This window comes from Delphinus delphis, chromosome 2 (assembly GCF_949987515.2).
Source record: "Delphinus delphis chromosome 2, mDelDel1.2, whole genome shotgun sequence".
Taxonomy (NCBI): Eukaryota; Metazoa; Chordata; class Mammalia; order Artiodactyla; family Delphinidae; genus Delphinus; species Delphinus delphis.
Genome location: NC_082684.1, coordinates 29,846,531 through 29,864,195, shown reverse-complemented (window position 1 = coordinate 29,864,195; position 17,665 = coordinate 29,846,531). Strand labels below are relative to the sequence as shown.

At 47.3% G+C, this 17,665-nt stretch overlaps 1 protein-coding gene across 5 annotated transcripts in view; it reads left to right on the top strand.

The window, feature by feature from the left end:
• The window catches only part of DCAF4 (DDB1 and CUL4 associated factor 4), a 30,785-nt gene that overhangs the window by 9,840 nt on the left and 3,280 nt on the right, over positions 1–17,665 (top strand). For 2 of the 5 annotated variants that reach the window (XR_009518318.2, XM_060004284.1), the window contains exons 1-12: positions 876–1,065; positions 3,190–3,290; positions 3,689–3,846; positions 4,525–4,607; positions 5,782–5,884; positions 7,718–7,861; positions 8,751–8,800; positions 13,469–13,548; positions 14,633–14,731; positions 14,854–14,951; positions 16,037–16,210; positions 16,567–16,681. Coding sequence is in view for 4 of the 5 variants with exons in the window: in XM_060004284.1 (XP_059860267.1) it covers positions 884–1,065; positions 3,190–3,290; positions 3,689–3,846; positions 4,525–4,607; positions 5,782–5,884; positions 7,718–7,861; positions 8,751–8,800; positions 13,469–13,548; positions 14,633–14,731; positions 14,854–14,951; positions 16,037–16,210; positions 16,567–16,681 (1,387 nt within the window). In the remaining variant the exon portion in view is untranslated. Of the gene's footprint in view, positions 1–875; positions 1,066–3,189; positions 3,291–3,688; positions 3,847–4,524; positions 4,608–5,781; positions 5,885–7,717; positions 7,862–8,750; positions 8,815–13,468; positions 13,549–14,632; positions 14,732–14,853; positions 14,952–16,036; positions 16,211–16,566; positions 16,682–17,665 lie in introns of those variants that run through there. The other 3 variants (XM_060004288.1, XM_060004286.1, XM_060004287.1) reach the window with 3 other exon arrangements.

Genomic DNA, 17,665 nt, shown 5'->3' with positions numbered 1-17,665 from the left:
AATAAAAGCAAATAGATTTTCTAATCTATTCTTTGGTTGCATTCAGCCCTAGAAATTTTTTTCTAATTTTGTTAACGGTATTTGAATATACTTTTAATGTGTATTCGGTAAGATGTCACAGTGTCTCCACTGAGTGGGGAAAGGATCACCAGGTGTTGGGAAAGCATGAAACTCGCAGCAGCTGGTCTGTGTACTACAGTTCAGTCTCTTTAAGAATTCCTAATGTGATTCCCAGTGTTAAAACAACTGATGATTTGATGATTAAGTGATAAATTCAGGCCATACAAGATAAGACTTGAAAAAGCCACTCAAAATAGTTATGGCAACATCAGTGTCTTTAAGACATCATTCCTTATTTCAACAAATGCATGTGCACATCCTTCCCTTTAACAGCTAGTGTACTTCAGGAAACTAAAACACTCTCTAAAGCACATTGAGAAGTCACATGCCACTGGCCCCATTTAATTTGTTCACAATTTTTCCTGCTTGATACTGAAACCGAGGAAGAGATAGTGTTCACGATTAACTATTCTCTATGAACAGGGATGTGGGTGGATCGAAAGAAAAATTATTATATGCTCTGGAGTTAATCTGGTAAGGAAAAGAAGACTAGCTTAGGAGGGTTCTCATGCCAGGCTCAGACTGTTGTTGGAAAGTAATTGTGAGAGTCTGTCAACACGTCACACAGTGACCTGGGGAATGGAGGTTGGCAGGTTGTCGGGCCAGGCATCAGCTGTGAGGTAAGAGGACTGCAGCCAGAGAGATGGCTACAGACGCGTTGGGTTTTATTTGTGTGTCCACCTGGTGGCAGTCCTACAGGTAAGGCTTGGTGGCGGCTTTAATGATAACCCAGGTTGGGCCATCCTTTTGCCTAGTTCTGAGCATGAAGGAACTATCAAGAAGCAAACAGAAGAGAAAGGTGTGCACACATGCATTTGTATGTAATTTTCTTTCTTTTTCTCTTTTAGCAGCTGAAATGCATAAAAGCAGGGGGCAGAGTAGAAGACATGGGAGAAGGAGCCACCGACACAACCCTTGGTTCAGACAGCATGGTTCTAATGAGAGGCAAGTGCTGTTGCCCAGTGTCTTACTAGCGTTGACAGCACCCTCACACGCACATGACTCCCTGGGGGTCTCAGAAAAATGCAGGCTCTGAGGTCGGGCCGACTAGAGTCTGTGCTTCTCACATGCTCCCAAGGGGATGTCTGCTGGGGGCCAGCCTGCCTGCCACACTTTGAGTAGTGAGGAGGTGGCCACACTTGTCTTTCTTTTCATTGTGACCATGACTTCTGGCTGGAGCCTTAGCCACAGGCTTAGAAGTAAACATTATCTGATACAACTGGGGAGCTCTTTCTCCATTTTTTAGTCTTTCTTCTTTTTTTTCAGCCTATGAAAGTAGCTTTCTGGAAACCTAATTTCGTTAATTCAGCCTAAATCCTAAGTAAGGCTATATAATATATAATACGATAGAGTATTTAATAAACACAAAAAGGTATAAAGAATAATACAATGAATATTAGGTACCTACCACCCAGCTTGAAAAATAAAACAGTGTATACTTAGGTGAAATCCCCATAATAAATATTTTCCACACTCTACTTATCTGATCTCAGAACATGATTCACCCCACCCCACCCCAGGAGAGGATACCTCTTCACAGTTCAGGGCTGCTGACGTGACTTCTGGCCATAGGAAGTCTTTGCACAGCCCTCTCCTCACCAAAGGAGACCCGTATGCTAATTTCAAAAGTCTTTCACACTCCAGATCTCCTTTTAAAATGGACAGATTTCTAGCTATAGGGTCAGAAGATGTCAAATGCCAGTATGCTTCTCTAGAACAGATTAACTCAAACAGAAAAAAAAAAAAAGCATCAGAATGTTGTGGAAGAAACAAGGGCTTTGGAATTAGGAAGTCTGGGTTTGACGCTCTACGTTTTCCTGTGTGAAATTGGTCCAGCTATTTAATCACCCTGAGTCACTCTTTGTGTACCATACTTCTCTTGTGAGGTTCGTAATAATGTATGTAAAGGCCCATCAGGCTGCCTGTCTCTGAGTAGGCCCTGTGTATATGGTGGACCTCATTTGGTGCAGAATAATAGGGACTCTGAACGAAAGTCCCCAACATGACCCATACTGTAGAAAGATCAGGACAGGTACTCAATGTTTGTATGTTTTATGAGGAGAACCATGGATACTCTTTGGGCCCCAGGCCTTCCCTCAAGAGCGCGTCGCGCAGCAAACTGTGACCTGCACAGCGAGAGAGTCTTGATTCAGCTTGGCAGAGTCACGTGGAAGCCGGCTGGACAGCCACCTTCCGGGCTCCCTGTGGAAAGAATGGGGCAGCGGTCCTTGGGCTAGAGATGTAGACCTTTGTTATAACCCTTAATCCTTCCTCCGCTTGCTGCTGATCACACGTGAGCTTCCTCAGGAAGCTCTGGGCCGTAAAAAGGGAGAATAAATAATTTTCTCTAAAACTGTGCATAGTTAGTATTTATAGACAAAAGAGAGAGTTCTTTGATTCCTTTAACCTAGTTTTGCAGTTTTTATTCCTTTTGGTGTTATAGGGGGCAGGGGAAGTTCTTAATTTTAAAGTGGATTTTACCAGAATTCTAAAATTAGGTCTTTTGTTCTTTCATTATATCCTTCAGCCTATAATTGCCACAGAAGCTGCTTGTAGCTTTGCAAAATGAGTATTTAAACCATGGCTCTATCCCGGTATTGCTGAGCAAATCACCTCTGTGCCCTGAACCCCAGTTTCTCCATCTGCATGGTTGAGTAACCAAGTAAAATTTAAACTTTTGTACTGCTGAATCCAATAAAAAATGAAATTCACCTGGCCTTGTAACTGCTGTTGAGCTGACAAATGAGTCCAGCTGGTAAAATTCTTATTGGCCAAGATTTCTGTTCTCATTTTCATCTGGAAAATTCCAAAAGACCTCACAAAATGCTCAAATGAGGAGATACAAAAGAGGAACTACTGTGACCTGCATCCTCTTAAGGATGAGAAACCAAAAACCGTGCCCTAACTTTGATGTATTTGCAGTAGGTAAACTGCTTCCAAGAAAAAGAGGGGTCAGTGCTCCCCAAGTAATCGAGGGTTGGGGTGAAGGCTGTGGAACTGCAGGACCCCAGAGTCAAAGAATGACTGGGACTCATTGGCTGCAAGTTAACCCTGACTGTGTGTCAACAGGAATAATACAAGGGTACAGCAAAGCCCACAGGGTTCCAGCCACAGCGATGATGAGGCCCCGTCGACCTCCTCGAGCACAGCGGGCAGCTCTTCTGTGCCAGGTAAGGCAGCCTGCTGGACAGGGCTCCTCCGGCCCTGCCTGTGGGGAAAGAGGAAACCTAGTTGTGCCTCGTCATCTAGTTATGTCTGTTCTGGCTGCCCTTCTCCTCAGCCCTCTGTGTCTTCACTTGTGTGTGGGTACACTCCATGTGTGTCATCAGCCCATTCCTGGCTTGGAGGAAATTCTGGGAGCAAATTGAAACAAGAACCGTGATCCTGAGGCAGACAGCTCCCCACAGGACTGAACTGGGCCCGGGATGGTGACTGGCAGCGCTAGCCCACCTCCTGCCCCTCAGGAAAGACCAGCAGCTGTGAGGGGTGGTAGGCAGGCCCCTGGGCTTCTCGCTGGGTGACTCGGTTCACGGTGTTTTAAGTTGGATTTTATTTCTTTTGACTAAAGATCTACCAGGTTATTACTTTGACCCTGAAAAGAAACGCTACTTCCGCTTGCTCCCTGGACATAACAACTGCAACCCCCTCACGAAGGAGAGCATCCGGCAGAAGGAAATGGAGAGCAAAAGGCTGCAGCTGCTAGAGGAAGAGGACAAGCAGGGAAAGGTAGGCTCCACAGCCCCAGGAGCTGCCCTGTCCCCTCCACTCCTGCCAGCATCCACCCACTGCCACAAGGAGGTGCCAATTAAACGCCCCTGTAACCCTCAGCGTAGCGCACTTTAGGAGGGTGGCGTCGAATTTTCCCTGACAGGAACCTGATGAAGAGAATAAGAACAGGCAAGAAATCTCCTCCCACCACCACCTCCCTTTTCTTATTTGCTGGGTTTCATCAGGAATTCTTACATTCTGTCCTTCCCCAGGAGACTGTTGGGTAGCAGCCCAATACAGCCTCTGTAACTGTGTATTTTAAATAGAAAACCAGAGTGTGTGGTTTGGATACGAGGGTTTCTGGTACCCCTTCTGGAGATGAGATGCCAGGACATTTCCGTGATCATGGGGACAATGGAATGGAAAGTCTGGGCCCCACAGTAACCGTAGGTCGAATGGAAAGGGTGTTACAGACCTGAGTGTCCAGTGCCATTCCTGCACTCACTAGCTCAATGGCCTCATCTCCTCAGGTATAAATTGATGGGGGACTTGGAGAGGTGCTGAGCAGACTTCCCATCTCACACATGCTTCCTTGTGATAGGCTTTTCCTCTTTCCAAGGAGAGGAGACTAGAATCCTAAAAACATAATTCATTATACAATAACATAAAACTTCACTGAATCTTTCTCTCTTTTAGAAAACAGCCAGGTTGGGATTTAATGCGTCTTCCTTACTACAAAAAAGCAAGCTGGGTTTTCTCAACGTCACCAGTTACTGCCGGTAAGAGAACGCCTCTTTGTTATGTTTTCTTCATGAATGTTCTTTTCCTATTTCTTATTTCCATGATCCAAGAATTGTCAGGATAGAGCACGTAGCTGCTCCGTGAGGAGTGTTCACAGTTGAGGAGCTTCAGCTCGACAGCCTGCTTCTGCTGCTGAAATCAGCCCTGAGAGAATCATCCTTCCTTTAGAGCCAGGGAGAGAGGAGAGGGGATCTAGGCAGAGAAATTGGGCAGAAATTTCTCAAGATGACTCCTCTTTGTTACTTGTAAATCATTTCTAGTTAAGTAGAAGGTCCTTTAACTTCATCCCGTCAGCCTTCTGCCTCTTTTTCTCCTTCTAATGAGTTGTCACCAAAAAGGGAACGTTAAATGGATGTGTACTAAACTTCAAATACTGGTGATGTCTGATACAGTTCTAACTAAAGCCCTGTGAGATAGGTTGACACTTTCCCCAGGTTCCAGAAGAAGAGACTGAGACTCAGAGTGGAATGATTTGCTCAGGGTAAAGCTAGAAAGCGGGGGGATCTGTCTGACTCCCCAGCCTGAGCTCCTAACCCCTGCATTCTGCTGCCTCCCACTCTACCTGGGCCAGTGAAGAAACAACATGGGTGTGGGTGGTCTACCCAGGGAGGCCCCCTCAGGGAAGGCCAGCCCTGCAGGCAGTGTCAGCCAGGGCAGGTAGGGGTGTGCTTGTCCTGTGTTTCTCTCCTTCTGAGAGGGAAAAGAGTTAAAGGTCTAGTTAGGAAGATCTGTTCTTCACCCTAAAACATGCTCGGTCTTTGGTGGAGAGGAAAAGGGGTAACCGGATGGGCAGCTGCATGCCTGGCTCTTCATGAACTGTGTGCCCTTCAGCAGGTGGTTTCATTTCTCAGGCACATTCTCTTCATCTCAAGAGAACGAGTTGCACTAGATGATCCAATACAAGTCCTTCTAGTTCTGACTTTCTTTGACACTGTGAATGAGCCACCCATTTCTTTGCTTTAGTTTCCCTAAGAGTTCTAAAATTGAGATTCTTTGGGGCCTTGCTCAGCTCCATTGCTGAGATTTAATATGGAGAGAGCTGACGAGAGAAGGTGGTCTTCAGGGTGTGGGACAGAGCAGAACCCCTGCATCTTCATGGATATCTAGGTATGATGTCCATACCTCCCCTGCTCCCCTCTTTCTCCTCTGCAGTTTAGCCCATGAGCTGCGAGTGAGCTGCATGCAGAGGAAAAAGGTCCAAATTCAGAGCTCGGATCCCTCCGCTTTGGCAAGTGACCGATTTAACCTGATACTGGTGAGTGGGAGGGAGCCATCTGTAGGTTCCAGAGACATAGTTGCCATCCCCTGGACAATTCGTGGCTTTGCATTCGTTTTCATCAAGCCTGGCTGTGTAGAAGCCACTAGCCATGAAAGCAGGTTTTATGGTTTTAACAAGCACCTACCAGCTACCCATTGGCAGGTGCCAAGCTGGCAAGACAGGATGTGCTGTGACCATTGTCACCCCCACTACAGCTCTGTCATTTGACATTAGAGCCGGGGTCCACACACGCTGACAGAGAAGCATCACAAAGTAACTTTCCCATGGGTATGTTGTGTACACAGTTGAAAAGTTACGTGGAGGACCAGGGGCTTCTGATCCATTCCATACTGGACAGGATTTGGTGGCCAAACCTGAAGCACCAGTGTCCTTGAGTAGCAACAGCGTATTAGTTTCTTGCTTTCTGTCCCTGACCTCAGTAACAGGGGCCTGCAGGCCATGTCTCTGGGCCTGCACATCCAGCACACCTCCACTGCATCATTTGCGGGGAGCAGAAAATGATCTCTCTGCTTCTGGTTTAGACCCGGACTGGAAGCCAGGGGGCAGAGAAATGTTGGCAGAGGACCAGAGGGTCCACTGCAAACAGAAGTAGCCAGACCTCTCAGCTGGACTGGCAACTCCTGGAGGCCTTCCTGGAGGCTGAGGGACAGCCAAGGAGAGTGAGAGAAGGACACAAAATAGAGAGCCTCAGCCTGGTGGTCTACTGACAGGACGCAATTTACCCTTGAGGTCCTGCCCCAGGACCTCTACAACAGATCCCTTCACGTAAGGAGTGTCAGGGGCCAGGACTCATGTTTTCTCCTGTGTTTGGGGAACAGTTTGACCTGAATCAAGTAGAATACTTTCTTGTGGTGGGTTCCCCTCAGGAGCCCCTTCCCTGGGGTTCTTCAGTAAACCGGGTGGGGACAGTGGAGATCACTGCACCTGCTGCTTAGCGTGGCCTGAGCACCTGTTCTTCATACTCTGTGTGCTGGTGTTTGGAAGACCCTCCCCATGATCCAGAGTTACGATGACTGGATGGCTGGTGTGACCCAGAGGGGTGGGAAGGGCAGTTTGTCACCCAGGGATCAGAGTTTTCAGATCTGACTCTAGTCACTGGTAATGATTCTTCAGGAATATAAGTATTCTTGCCAAGTAAACTTGCAAAGTGAGTGTGTTTTCACCAGCACCCAAACCCATGTGTATTTGTGTATGTTATATTTATAAATATATTTTAAAAAACACATAAACATATAAAGGTTTTGCTGTGAAATAATTATTAACCACATTTTTTAAATGAAAACAGAAAATCTTAAAAATAACCCACATCCCAGTGCCATCTTTCCTATTGTAATTTTTTTCCCCCATGCGATAACTTTCTTTTTACTAGGTGATGATCACAATGCTTATGTAATAGGAATACAATTTTGCTTTCTTCTTTTATCCCTTGGCAGTTATAATTAGCATTTTCCACATTTCTGTGTGGCTTTCATGATGGCCACATGCTCTGTCACCATGTGGCTCATCTAAACTCCTCTGGGTGGACGTTAGGACTCTCCCAAACCCAGTTCTGAGAGGGATCACTGTGCAGACTGGCCGTGCCCCCTCACTGCCTTTTTTGCTCCTGAACTGTGAGACCAGATGCCTGTCAGCTTTGCCCAGTGATGGCTACACCAAGAAGGGGCAAGTCAGGTCATTCCGCACTTGCTCATGGGCGAGAACCCTCACCTGGTGAAAACACACAAGAGTGTGGGAGCTAGGTAGACGGTCTTTCGGCAGACCGCGTGGCTCAGCCTGGGAGGCCACCCACAGTCCGCCTCCCTTCTCCAGGCGGATACCAACAGTGACCGGCTCTTCACCGTGAACGATGTCAAAGTCGGGGGCTCCAAGTATGGCATCATCAACCTGCGTGGCCTGAAGACCCCCACGCTCAGGGTGCACATGCATGAAAACCTCTACTTCACCAACCGGAAGGTACGCTGCGCTTCCCTTTAGCCATGGCAGCCTGCTCTGCCATTGGATCCAGGGCACTGCAGTAATTGGCCAAATTCAGAGTAGAGGAGAGAGCTTTGTGAAGAAGGCAGGGCTCAGTTACCTCATTTTCTCAAGGGAAAAAATGGAGTTTTAGATACTGAGAACTCATAGGGGAAGAAAAGGGCCTCATTAGTTTCTCGTCTTGGAAGAGAAATGAATTTACATGGGGGAGGACTTGAAGCAGTGTTGCTTTAATTAAACTGTTGCAGGGACTTCCCTCCAGGGGGGTTAAGTTGATCCAAAGGAGCCGATGCTAAAGCACAGAGTTCCTGGGAGGTGGGCCACAGAGGGCTGGGTGGAGGGTCCTCCCAATGTATCAGAACATGATGTCAACCTTCCAGTCAGTCGTAGCCAGCACTGAAATTTATGTAAATGTAAGGAGCCTGCTATCTAGGGGGCAACCTTTAACATGGCAGTGGGTGATGGCTGCATCTGTAAGAAGCTGTGATTTTCTGTTCTGTTGAGACATGAGCCACAAGACGGACACAGGTTGAAAATGGTTTCTGGGTGAAGTGAGATCCGTTGCAGAGAATTCATCCCTGGCCTATACCAGAGGGTATACCAGATGGCTCATTGTGATGCCCATGCTGTGCTGATGATGAAGGACTGAGGCCTGGGGGTTACTTCTTTCCTTTCCCCTCAAGGTTCTGCATGGTGGGGCAGGGAGCTTCCTTGTTCTCAGAATGCTCGTTCCAGTCCCTATTCAAGGAGTGAGACCTGAAGAAAGCAGTCAGTCACATTACTGTTCTATAAGAAAGTATTTGTCTGTTTCTCTCCATAAGTTGGCATCAAACCAATCTTTCCATCTGGCTGTGTGTTTCCTCACCAGGTGAACGCTGTGAGCTGGGCCTCGCTGAATCACCTGGATTCCCACATTCTGTATCTTTTGGCAGGTGAAGAGGTTTGGTGGGCCGGCCATGCCCTGATGTAGCCCAGGGCATCTGTGGGGTTTGTGAGATGGTGTTTTAGTGTCCAGAGGTCTAGGCCATTCTGCACGAATGTCTCACCTTGTAGGAAAGAGCAATGCACCCACTAGAAAACAAGGATTCCCATGGAGCACAGAGAAGTAGCTGAGGTCCTGGAATGACGTCAGTGTTACCAGGTGCCAGACACTGTTCTGGAACTTGAGAGTTGGTGCTTTAGCAGAGGAACAAAGCAGAAAGGAACAGTAAAGCCTTGAAAAGGAACCCCAAATCCTCCTGAGGCAGAGGAGGAGGAGCCTCCCAAGGCAGGGAGGCTGAGGGCACACACCAGAGAAGAGTGTTCCTTTGACATCGGACTGGGGCTGTGGGCTCTGGGCCTAGGTTCCCTGCCCAGAGATGGCCTTCTTTAGAGCACTCTTCATTCTAGTCTCTTCCTTCCCTACCCAGAGAGCCATCTGGGCTTTGTAGGAGCACACAGTACAGTGTCAGGGTAGCTGGGATCCCTGGGGTTTTTTTTTTTTTTTAACTTTATTTTTATTAGGATATGATCTGGCAGCATCCCTTTATTTATTTATTTATTGCGGTACGCGGGCCTCTCACTGTTGTGGCCTCTCCCATTGCGGAGCACAGGCTCCGGATGCGCAGGCTCAGCGGCCATGGCTCACGGGCCCAGCCGCTCCGCGGCATGTGGGATCTTCCCGGACTGGGGCATGAACCCGTGTCCCCTGCATCAGCAGGCAGACTCTCAACATCTGCGCCACCAGGGAAGCCCCCTGGGGTCTCTTGATGATACAGAGGACAGCTGTCCATCGTGTCCTTCATGGAATGATACTGTTTGACCCAAAGCCAAAGCCACATGTTAATGAGTCTTGTTGTGGTTCATTTCCATAATAAATGAGTTCGCTCACATAAGTGAAACTATGTGACCACTTGTCATACCTAACGCCAGCTTCAGAGTTGTCATAAGGTTAACTAGTTAACATCTGTGAATACACTTAGCACAGTGCTTGGCCATGTCATGGGTCCTCAACAAATGATGCCTGAATTGGAATCTGTTGGTTTGGGGTTTTTTTTTTGTTTCGGGGGAGGGTTGTTTGTTTGTTATTTTATTTATTTGGCTGCCCTGGGTCTTAGTTGCGGCACGTGGGATCCTTTTTTTCTTTCTTTCTTTCTTTTTTAAGTTGTGGCATGGGGCTCTTAGTTGCCGCATGCGGGATCTAGTTCCCTGACCAGGGATCAAACCCAGGTCCCCTGCATTGAGAGCACGGAATCTTAACCAGTGGACCACCAGGGAAGTCCCTCAAAGGGTTTTAAAGCCTAAAGCACATTAGAGATCTGATTATAACTTTTATGTAAGACAAACACAAAACTGTGTGTTCTGTAAATTGAAAGTTTTCTGTGGCTTTCATTTGGTGGGGTTTGTGGGGTGACGGGACCACCTGTTACTGTCTTGATCTTACCAGAGGGCAGAAGAGATAAAGCCTTAAAAGAGAGAAAACAGGAACCTCGCTCTCATTTCTGATCTTCAGACAATATGGCATTTATCCATGCTTCTCTTTGTGAGGATAAAAATCCATATATAGGGGCTTCCCTGGTGGCGCAGTGGTTGAGAGTCCGCCTGCCGATGCAGGGGACACAGGTTCGTGTCCCAGTCCGGGAAGATCCCACATGCCACGGAGCGGCTGCGCCCGTGAGCCATGGCTGCTGAGCCTGCGCATCCGGAGCCGTGCTCCGCAACGGGAGAGGCCACAACAGTGAGAGGCCCACGTACCACAAAAAAAAAGAAAAAAAAATCCATATATAGGCATACCTCAGAGATAGACAGATACAGATATAGATACAAGAGTTACGTTTACACTATATTGTAGTCTGTTAAGTGTGCAGTAGCATCATGTTTGAAAAACAATGTACATACCTTAACTTAAAAATATTTTGTTGCTAAAAAATACTAATCATCTGAGCCTTCAACAAGTCATAATCTTTTTGCAATAGTAACATCAAAGATCACTGATCACAGATCACCATTAACAAAATAGTAATGAAAAAGTTTGAAATATTGTGAGAATTACCAAAATGTGACACAAAATGAGCAAATGCCACTGGGAAAATAGCACCAGTGGACTTGTTCAACACCAGGTTGCCACAAATCTTCAATTTGAAGAAAAAAAACAACAACAACACTATCTGTGAAGGGCAGCAAAGGAAAGCACAGTAAAAGGAACGAGTGTGGTCTATTGTGGTTTGATCAGCGGCTTGCCCTCTGGTGGTCATTTCAGGTAATCTTCAGGCTTTTGTGCACCTGATGCTTCTGCTGAAGGTCTTAAACTTTCTTCCTTTACAAAAATGACACATGGTTCAGACCTGCACTCTGCGCTTTTCCCCAAAGAGTGGTGGGAGGTTAGACTGAACTTTTTCTACACTTAGCAGGTTCTTCATTGACCTGTGGCCTTTTAAAGGATTAGCTCTATGATACTGGCCCTGTAAGTGTGATACAAAGATTGAGTGTAACCTGGGTTTCAGCCATAGTAACATGGGTAAGTGCACATGGGTAAGGACTTTCTCCCACATCCTTGCCCTACAAACGTAGAAGGAAAAGAGATTTATCTCAGAAGGAATTGAGCTGCCCAGATACAGTGTTCTCATTTATAGTTTCAGCAGCCTCTATACTAGAGATATTTAACATGGGGCTTACCACCCAAGGCAACACGATACCCACACATCACACATTCAGATGGTCAAGATCGTTGCCTGATTGCTTGGCAAAGGTGTACCTTTTTCAGTGAGGTGTGTGTGTTGATTCCACCAGCATCTATTGGGCATCTAGAATCCCTGTGCAAGGTGCTGGAGCTGGGCACCTCAGCAGGTGGTCAGTCTTTGCAGTGATGTCAATGGGGAATTGTAGGGTGCAGGGATTGGGGTGGCCTTCCTGGTGGTGGTTCCCACATGGGAAGGAGGGCATGGAGCTCCCATTAGAAGAGTGAGAAGAAAGCTTGGCACATTTGGCAGCAGTAAGTGGTTTGGTATCGGTGACATCTCTGGCTAGGTAGTACCTTGCAAAACCAAATCCTTGGGGCTGTGGGATGCCCCTGGAGGACTGTAGTCATGGATTCATTTCTCATATAGCAGTGAAGGTGGTAGGCTGGTGAGGGTGAGACCTCGGATGGAAGGCTGTTGCAAGACTAAAGATGGTGGTGGAGAGGGTGTGAACTGATGAGCAGGAATGGAGGAGAGACACGAGTTTAAGAGGCTTAGGACCTAGACCAGGGAATCTTGGTGATAGGAGAAGGTCCAAGGATGGAACGCCAGGAGAGTGGTTGTGGAGGCCAAGAAGGAGTGTATAGGTAGAAACCGTGCTGCATGGCCCGGGGTAGGCCTGGAAATCCTTCATCACATTTAGTATTAGGAGCTCACTGGAGATCTTGGGGAGAACATTTCACTGGAAAGGTGAGGGTCTGACCTGGATTTTAGTGGGTTGAAGAGTAAAAGAAAGGCGAGGAAGTGGGGATAAACACAGGCTCCTCTTGAAGCTCTGAAGGGAAAGGGAAAGGAAGCAAATCAATCAGAAGACAGTCCGATAGAAAAGCAGGCAAAGGATATAAAGAGGCAGTTCACAGTAAGGGAAACGCAAATAGCTATAATCAGATGTAGTTCAGAGAAATGCAAGTTAAAAGGAGATATTTTATGCCCATTCAGATAAACACGATTTTTAAGGTCTGATAGTGCCAAGTTTTGGCCTAGGTGGAGAATGGGGGGAAATGCTGGTATAAGTAAATGATATAGTTGGAGATGCGTGTACTTTACAACCCCCCAGTTCCACTCTAGGTATAGCAGTGTTTTCAAACTGTGAGTCATGACCTATCCTATAATCTGTGGCCCAGGAAATCAACTTATTGAGCAGCTTTTTTTTTTAATGAAATAGGTTAGAAAATATCAGTTTCATATTTAGTAAGTGTAAATATTTTATGAAACTTTTGTTTCAAATGTTTGTGTGTATATAGCACACTGTGGTGAAAAATGAAATTCTTAACCACAGATGTAAGAAACTGTCTTAGAGAAGCCTCCCATACATGGGAGTGGGAGACAGGAGGATAGGAAGAGAGGCTCATTTCAGCAGCAGAGGGGGAAAAAAAAGCGAAAACCATCTCAGTGCTTATCAGCAGGAGACTGGATAAATAAATTGTGGTCTGTTCATACAAAGGAATGCTCTGCGGTGAAAACAGATGAACTGGAGTTACAAATATGAATACAGTTGCATCTAGGAGACAATGCAGGTTGCGCTGTTGTAGGAGATTCTGTGTGATGCCATTTACATGCGTTTTAAAATCAAACACATAAATGTGTTCTTTATATTGTTGATGGACAAATGTGTAGTGGAAATATTAAGGCCTAGAACTCAGACCAGTTTTAGAATAGCGATTCTCTCTGGGTGGAGGAAAGTTAAAAGGGGGCCTTTAACTGTATCTGTGACATTTTCTTCCTTTTAAAAAATCTGAAACTAAATATGGAAAATGTAAACATGTTAAATGTGGATGATGGGTATTATTATACCTTTTTCGAAGGGTACTGATGCCCCTTCTCCTCCCAGAGGAGACTTGTACTTGGCTGTCCTTAACGGCTTTTCCAGGCTGTGCCTCATGGGAATTGCAGAGACTCCAGGCTGTGCCACCCTGCTCCCAGCGTCATTGTTTGTCAGTAGTCATCCAGGTACAAGGGGTCCTTTTCCTTTGTATAAGGAGGTGCTAAGGGACATCTTTGTCCTTTTCCTCCCAGGAGCTGCAGCCAACAGCAGCATAAGCTCCATGGTGATGGCTTGGACGGGAGGGGTGGGAACCATGGGCTGGTGAGCCCAAGTCGGAGCTCGCAGGGTGGGGACAGTCTGCAGAGCACCTGGGAGGATTTCTTAAACCTGACCCAGGATTTGTACTAGAAGCATGTGCATCTTCACTTATCCCCTCCTTTTGGGTCATTTCAGCAGCCGGAACAGTTAAAAATGTGTGTAACCAGTACAGGAGATGAAAATATTTATTGGGGCTGCCTATATAGATCGCCCAGAGAGCATCTGTTAAGCTCCTACTGTATGGCAGGTTCTGTCAGGGATACTTACATTCTGTCTGGCTGAAGGCAGTCCAACTGCCTGGCAGCGTTCTGGATATTAAGTTTTCAGTCTTTCAGAGAATTAGGATCAATTAGACAAGGATCAGGCCTCTAAGAGTGCAGGCTTCAGGCAGACCTGACATGAATCCCAGCTGTGCCCCTTACCACTTTGAACAGATCGCTTAAGCTCTCTAAAGTAAATACCTGCCCCCTCAGGTTACATGGAGGATTAAATGATTTAACGCGCACTTACCCTGGTGCCTGGCATTTCATCATACAGCAAGCTTATGAGGTGGGAGTATATATTATCACCATTTTACAGATGAGGAGACTGAGGTAAAAAGAAGTTCGGAATTTCCCTTACAAAACCAAAAGATGGTGTGAGAAGTCAGGATAGTGGTTCCCTTTAGGGAGGAGTGAAGAGGGTAGTAATTGGGAGGGGACAGGAAGGGTACCAGGGTACTAGAATGTTCTATTTCTTAAGCTGGGTAGTGGTTACATAGCTATACTTCACATAGTATACGTTAGAGTGTATACTATGATTTGTACCCTTAATGTATGTTTTATCAATTTAAAGAAATTATTTTTGAAAAAAGTTTGAGACCACATAGCTGGAATTGAAACCCTCCTATCTGACACCATACTGCCTCCCTGATAGCTGTTAGTCTTTCTAACACTACTACTGTCCCCTCAGCAGGAGACCGGCCTGGCATGCTCTGCAGTTTCCGGATCCCCGGGGCCTGGTCCTGTGCGTGGTCCCTGAACATCCAGGCAAATAACTGCTTTAGTACAGGTGAGCTACGGCTGCCTCCCCAGGTGCCCAGGGTAAAGGATTTCACAGACCCTAAACCCCTGTCCACAGTCCCTCTCCCCACACCTCGAGTGACACTGTCCGCCCATCTCCGTCTCTGTCAGGCTTGTCTCGGCGAGTCCTGGTGACCAGCGTGGTGACGGGACACCGGCAGTCATTTGGGACCAGCAGTGACGTCTTGGCCCAGCAGTTTGCTGTTATGGTTGGTTGGATTGGGAAGGGCCTGATAGAAAGTTTCCCAAGAGTGGACATTTTGCTGGATTGGAATGGGATTCCCCTGTGTGGAGTCTAGTCCTCCTCCCTCTTTTACAGGGAGAAGGAGGGCACCAGAAGTGATTAACAGGTTACTTGGTGAATAAGTCAGCGCTGAATGAAATTTGGCTGATCCGGAAGGGCGTGGCTCAGCTGCCTTTAAACAACTTATGAATTGTTAGCAATTCTTGAGTACTTGGATTAGCCAGCAGGACAGTAAAACTTTTTAATGTATAAATTAAGTATGTCCCAATTCATAACACTTTTATCTGCAGCTGTCAAGTTACACATTTTATAAATTTAAAAATCAAAATTCTAGTCATTACTACGTTTCAAAGACTTGACCTGCAGAAAATGCCACCTTTCGGGCTTCCGTGGTGGCGCAGTGGTTGAGAGTCTGCCTGCTGATGCGGGGGACGCGGGTTCGTGTCCCGGTCTGGGAGGATCCCACATGCAGCGGAGCGGCTGTGCCCGTGAGCCATGGCCGCTGGGCCTGCGCGTCCGGAGCCTGTGCTCCGCAGCGGGAGAGGCCACAGCAGTGAGAGGCCGGCGTACCGCAAAAAAAAAAAAAATGCCACCTTTCTTTAAAAGGGTGGAAGATGTGCCAACCTGCTTTGGGCAATAAGCACAGAATTCATTATTCAGGTTTCTTCAGCCATCTTCCCACTCAGTCTGGGACCCCATGTCTTACCAGGATTTCTGATCTGTCTTACTCCACTCTCATCACCCAGCTTCTCACTAACGACCTGGGAGGAGTGGGGGCACACCCTCACTTCACGGGGAGGGGTTCAGGGTGAGGCCTTAGGGACCAGTTGGCAGCCAGCGGGGAGGACACTGGAGGGACTCATGGTGTCCAGTTCTTGACCCTTTGATAAGGAGCCCTTCCATCACTGAGGCTCAAACCCTAACCAACCTGCTCCACGCATACCTCTGACCTAGGGGCTGGGATAGGGGAGGGGAGGCAGGGGTGTATTCTGGAGGGCACACCCCTCCCAGCCTTGGGAGGGAGGTACTGAGCAGGCCCCCTTTCCGCAGGCTCCTTTGCTGTTTAATGGCTGTCGTTCCGGCGAAATCTTTGCCATTGATCTCCGTTGTCGAAATCAGGGCAAGGGCTGGAAAGCCACCCGCCTGTTACATGACTCAGCAGTTACCTCTGTGCAAATCCTGCAAGAGGAGCAATGCCTGATGGCATCCGACATGGCTGGAACGGTACGGATACCACTGACTTTCTCCAGCCGCTGGAGCTGGCTCTGGGTGGGGGGAGGGGCTCTGTAGGAGAGACCCTGACGTCAGATGGCGGCCGGGGAAAGGCGTCTGGAGACCAGGGGAGTTGGGAGTTGTGCGGGGCAGCTGCTTTGCTGCCCGCTGGGAGCCGAATCTGGTCTAAACAGACGTGAAACTGGTCATGGTGCTTTTGATGGACTCTGTGGCTCGGGGGTTTGAGACATATTTTCTAACTTGAAGAGGTCTTTGGAGACCACCTCGCCCTCTCTGGCTTCGTGCCTGGGCTTCACCAGTGTACCTGTTGGACCCTCCCTAACCGCCCCTTGTGCTTCTTCCCACAGATCAAGCTGTGGGACCTGAGGACCACTAAGTGTATTAGGCAGTACGAAGGGCACGTGAACGAGTATGCCCACCTGCCCCTGCACGTGCATGAGGAAGAAGGAATCGTGGTGGCAGGTACCTGGGGAGGAGGAGATCATCCCATCAAACACTGTCCCTTAGGAGCGCCAGCAACTTAAGCAGATAAGGGAGAAATTACTGTAAAACGAAACTGAATAAAGGGGATTTTGGACAGTTGGAGTCAGGGAGTTAAGATAGGATGTAGAGTTGGACATTAGTAAGCAACAGTTTTAACACTCACCAGGTGGATAGCCCTGTGTCCCCACGTGACTGGGCAAATGTCACTTCAGTTACAGATGAGGGAGGAGCAATAAAACAGTGGTTTAGGAGCCCTGGGTGTGGAGTTTAAGCCTATTCACCAGGTCAGCATTCAGTGTGACCCTCAATCCCATCGTGCAGCTGTCCTGTCGAAAAGCTTGGGCTCCCTGTTCTTTGTGCTCCCGTTTCCACCAGAGGATGCTAAGAAAAGAGCTGGAGGTCATTGTAAAGGAACCTGGTTCCTTTAACACCACTGCTGTGAACCCATGATTTGTAGAATAGAAGCAGAGCTTTCTAGCAGCAAACCCCCTTGAAAGGAGTTAACAAGTTGATCACAGATTATATGATTATTTGGCAGTTTGACAAACGAAATAGTAGGCCCTTGGCATTAAGGAATATGTTTCCAGTCTTCACAGATGTCAAATTTTCTAATTCCTACGGAAAGTATTTATTTGCGATGAAACTTTCTGTGGCTAAGAAGCATCACTTGGCTAGAACTTCCTTAGACTTATTTACTACTGTCACCACCACCAGTAATTAGCTTCCTTAAGTCTGTTTTCCACAAATTTTCATCTCCAGAGAGTTTCTGTGTTCTGGACAGTAGAAAAGATACGAGCCTTGTTGAGAGGCAGATGTGGGGAGTGGGCTGGCTGCAGTAATCCTTGAATTGTACAACCTGAATGAACCACAGCTAAGGTCAGAGTCAACTCAGATGGTCAAAAGCACACTAAAATCCATGATGCCTAAGGTCTGCCCTTCTCCCCCTGAAGATCTCCAGTAGCA